Genomic DNA, 3,957 nt, shown 5'->3' on the forward strand with positions numbered 1-3,957 from the left:
TAACAGTTGGATGTTACTCTCTGTGCTGTTTTAGGTGGGTCTGTCCTGCAAATGAATACATGTGATAACAACGCTGCATTAAGTAACTACCACACTTAGTTATGGAATCTGCATATTGCTGCTGCTTCTGCTAGAGTTCATACATAACTGATGATCATGCATAGCACTGTTCAGAAAAAAAGCATCATGCCTTGAAAAAAACCAACACCAAAACCCCCCAAAAACCCAAAACCATGATGGCCAAGCACTAAGCCATTCTTCCACTCCTTTAGTGACTTCACTTTTCCCTCCTCTTAACACTTATGGTCTCATCTACATAGGGACGTCTCTACAGTGACTCAGGATGCAGCTTAAACAGAGCTTTAACCATTCCAAGCCAGACAATGTCATCCTTTCGTAGGAGGAGCATGCGCTAGTCACAGGAGTGTGTACTCTACCCACACCAGGCAGATTTATCCCCTCCTAAAGACACTCAGTGCACCAGTAATGCTCATGTGAGTTAGGCTGAACTAGCCAGAGCACTAAAAATTCAGACTTTAGTTCACTGGACAATAACTTCCTTGTGCTGACATACCCATGAACAGAACATCCTTTAGGTCCTGAACTGGGACACAATCATTACCCCAAGCCTAAAGTGGTCTGAATTTATGGGGAAAAAAAAAAATCCCAAAACCCACAACAAAAAAAACCCCAAACACCAAACAAACCTCCAAAATAGAAAACTGCTGTCTCAACAAGACATGCTGGCTTTGACGCAGAAGCTAAAAATCAGCTACAAAGAGTTCTGCTAATGCTCCATAAAGCCTGCCACCAGATGAAGGAAATAGGACAATTTAACAGCTGTGCAGGACACCTAGCTCCAACATTATGACCCACCTACACCAAAAGGACCTCAACCCAGCACCTGTGTAATCTTGAAATAATAGTTTAGAAAGAGAGGACACATGAGAAAACTTATTTTCCTGATCCTCTTGTCTAAGGAGAACAAAAGACTCAAGACCTTCCACAGAAAGTATCAGCTCGCACTTGTCTTGCTCAGTACTACTTTGCCTGTTCACTCACTCTTGCTTCATATTCTGGTGTCACATCAACATATCCCAGGCCTCCTTTTTGCAGCCGAGTTGCAACCTCAATTAGATCACTTCGGAGGTAGTTCAGCAGTTCCTGGTTGCCATCACAGGATTTGAGGCCCAAGTTCTGTTTCCGAGCCAAATGGATAGAATGCGTGATGTCCTGATACCTGGGAAATCAAAAACCACCTTTGAATACATGCAGGCCACTGCCCTGTGAGCTACGTGGGCACTGGGGCAACAATGGTATCCACCGTGATCTACATGCTCCACCAGTGCAGAACGTTCTTTGAAAGACACTTGAAAGCATGTGGTAGTTCCAGCTCTGTGAGTGAGACAGCACTGCCTTTGTTTCCAGTTGCAAGGAGCAATTTAAAGATAGACAGAACCTCTTCACAGTTTAGAGCATTACTTATCAAGAACCTGCAGTTACTGCCCAAGAAAAACAGCAATTTCTCATCCTCAATATCCTCCCCTCTTCAGCACAGGCACGATCAAAGCAAAGCACAGAATGCTGCCCCAGGAATGGAAAGGCTTTCTGTGACGAGGATATGCTTTGATTTTGAGAAGGCACACAGAAAAAAAAAAAAAAAAGAGCAGGCTCACCTTTTCTCCAAACGCTCCTTTAGTTGGCTCTCTCTTACTCCTTGTGGGTGCAGGCAATCCAGCAGCTCATCCAAATCCTTCTGACTGTCACAGAGAAACCTGAAAGATATAACATACACCAACATCAGCTAACGTATCTCTGTGGCAAGACAATTCCTTCTTCTCAATAGTTCACAAGTATTAGTAGGCAGGGATGACAAGTAACCTATATCGCAACCCCAGGGAGCAAGGTGAAACACTTCCAGTAATGCTGGCATAAGCATTCTGACTCAGATTGGCCTCGTTTCAAGGTCCCCCAAATGTAGCCAATTCCAGGGTAAGAAAAATAAAAACAAAATTAACACAGAACTGATTTATAGATTTTTTCCCCATTAAGTTTATTAAAACATTGGCATTTGAATTTAGTCATCTACCCCAGGGATTAGATTCCCTAAGTTGCAGTCAGTTTAAGTAATCTGAATGTCATTTTAGATGCACTAGAAAAGATTAACATGCTATGCACTGCATAGCATGGCAATTTAATCATTCTTTCTGCAGAGCCTTCGACTTCTTTCATTAACCCAAGAAGTCCCTAGATTAAAAAAGGGTATGTCCTAGCTTATACCACAATTGCTGATGATGTAGATTTGTGACTGTGAAGGCTATGCCCTCTGTAAGTGCAGAAGTCCTCCTTTCTAAGTAGCTCGCCCTAACCTGAAAGCTCAAATGCAGTATGTGAAAACCATATTGATTAGCTTTAAACCTTTCTGCTCAGAAAGTCCTTCAGGACAGCAATGATAATTGGCAGTTAGCTGAATCTAAAAGGGGAAAACTTTTGCACAGTTCTCTACAAAAGGCGTTCTCTCTGCAATTCCAGAGTACAATCAAGTTTTAGTGCTGGGTTGTAGATATAAACTAGCTTTAAGATAGCCTGAAATTCTGCTCTTTTCCTCTTTTTTTCCCAACTCTATTCTAGGATGCCATGGAGCCTCCTCACCTGATGGGGGTGGGGATTCAATCTCAGCTTCAGAGCTCATTTCCAGAAAATAAGACTAATTACATATCTTCTAGAAGAGGATTGCTCCTTAGAAGAGGGAAGTGATGGAATAGCAAAATCAACCTTATATGGAAACAACTGCAAAGGACCACTATGTGATCCTTACCAGCCACAGAGAAGACTCCAGATCTAATTTTTCTTCTTGGGCGCAAGCTCTGATGAGCCAAGCAACAACTAGAGAAAGCTGTTCTGGCTCCTCTTGGAATATCAGTATCCATAATGCTTACTTTTCTGGCAGAAATACTTACTAAATATCGTATCCGAAAAGAAAATATTTCAGAGTTCTAGTATGCTCATATTAGGTGAATGGCCTCACAATTTGCATTGTTAGTAAATTAATAACTCCAATAAAACATAGGACTAGACTTCCATAGTTTAAAAAGGAAGAAAAATAGTTTCTTGCCAGTCACCTGCTTCAGTTCAGCTCCAACCCTGCGGAGCATCCTCATTTTGCACATTGAGATCAAATCTTTAGGCCACCACTATCCTCTGCACACCCTCCAAACAGGAGAAACAGGACAGAGCAGCTCCAAATATCTTTCACCCACTAGAGCCTAGCACAGGCACTTCAAAAGTAGTAGCAATTAAGGGCTGGTCATGGGATCCAAGAGGCATTCACTCAAACCTGTAACAATATAACTTGTGTCTTTTTCTTATAGATGCCACTTACAGTGACTAATTAGCATTCCTACATTCACTGGAAGGTCCACAGACAGACCACTGCAAGGACTAGCATTTCTAAGTCTACTGGACTTCTGCTAAATAAAGAGAAATTTCTCTGGAATATTTGGTATCAAATTGCTTCCAAACCCTTGGGACAAATCTTGGGATTGGTCCTAAGCCATGTTTCAGTATGAAGAATCTGTCACAATATGGGAATGGCATAAACCAAGCTTCAAAACAGTTGCCCTGCAGATACCCAGCAGTGGACTATTTCTCAGGCATGTTGAGAAGGTTGCCTAGGTCGTGATGAAACAACATCAGTCACTGCTAGTGATACACCACGGGATCCAGCTGGAAAAATATCTGAGAAGACCATGCCCAAACTTTCTCAGCTTTCCCCCATGGCTGCAAATCTAAGGGGGGAATTCCCTGCACAGTTCTATCCTACCGTAAAAATGAAAGGGCACTGGAAACAGTTAGCATATGGCGCTTGGATTCTCCAGTGTTACGTGGTTTGGGGAAAGACAGCACAGGCTGCTGGCCAGCGTGAGAAAGCAGATATCATCCTTTTAAGAAAGCTAT

The 3,957-nt window shown here is 42.4% G+C and overlaps 1 protein-coding gene across 1 annotated transcript in view; it reads right to left on the reverse strand.

Annotated features, from left to right (window-relative positions):
• The window catches only part of BAZ1B (bromodomain adjacent to zinc finger domain, 1B), a gene marked incomplete at its 5' end in the record, with an annotated part of 44,693 nt that overhangs the window by 15,714 nt on the left and 25,022 nt on the right, over positions 1-3,957 (reverse strand). Inside the window, 2 exons of the mRNA XM_009323617.1 lie at positions 1,063-1,240; positions 1,677-1,775. Coding sequence (XP_009321892.1) covers positions 1,063-1,240; positions 1,677-1,775 — 277 coding nt within the window. The remainder of the gene's footprint in view (positions 1-1,062; positions 1,241-1,676; positions 1,776-3,957) is intronic.

The sequence above is a fragment of the Pygoscelis adeliae genome, unplaced genomic scaffold (genome assembly GCF_000699105.1).
Source record: "Pygoscelis adeliae isolate BGI_AS28 unplaced genomic scaffold, ASM69910v1 Scaffold325, whole genome shotgun sequence".
In the NCBI taxonomy this organism is placed as follows: domain Eukaryota; kingdom Metazoa; phylum Chordata; class Aves; order Sphenisciformes; family Spheniscidae; genus Pygoscelis; species Pygoscelis adeliae.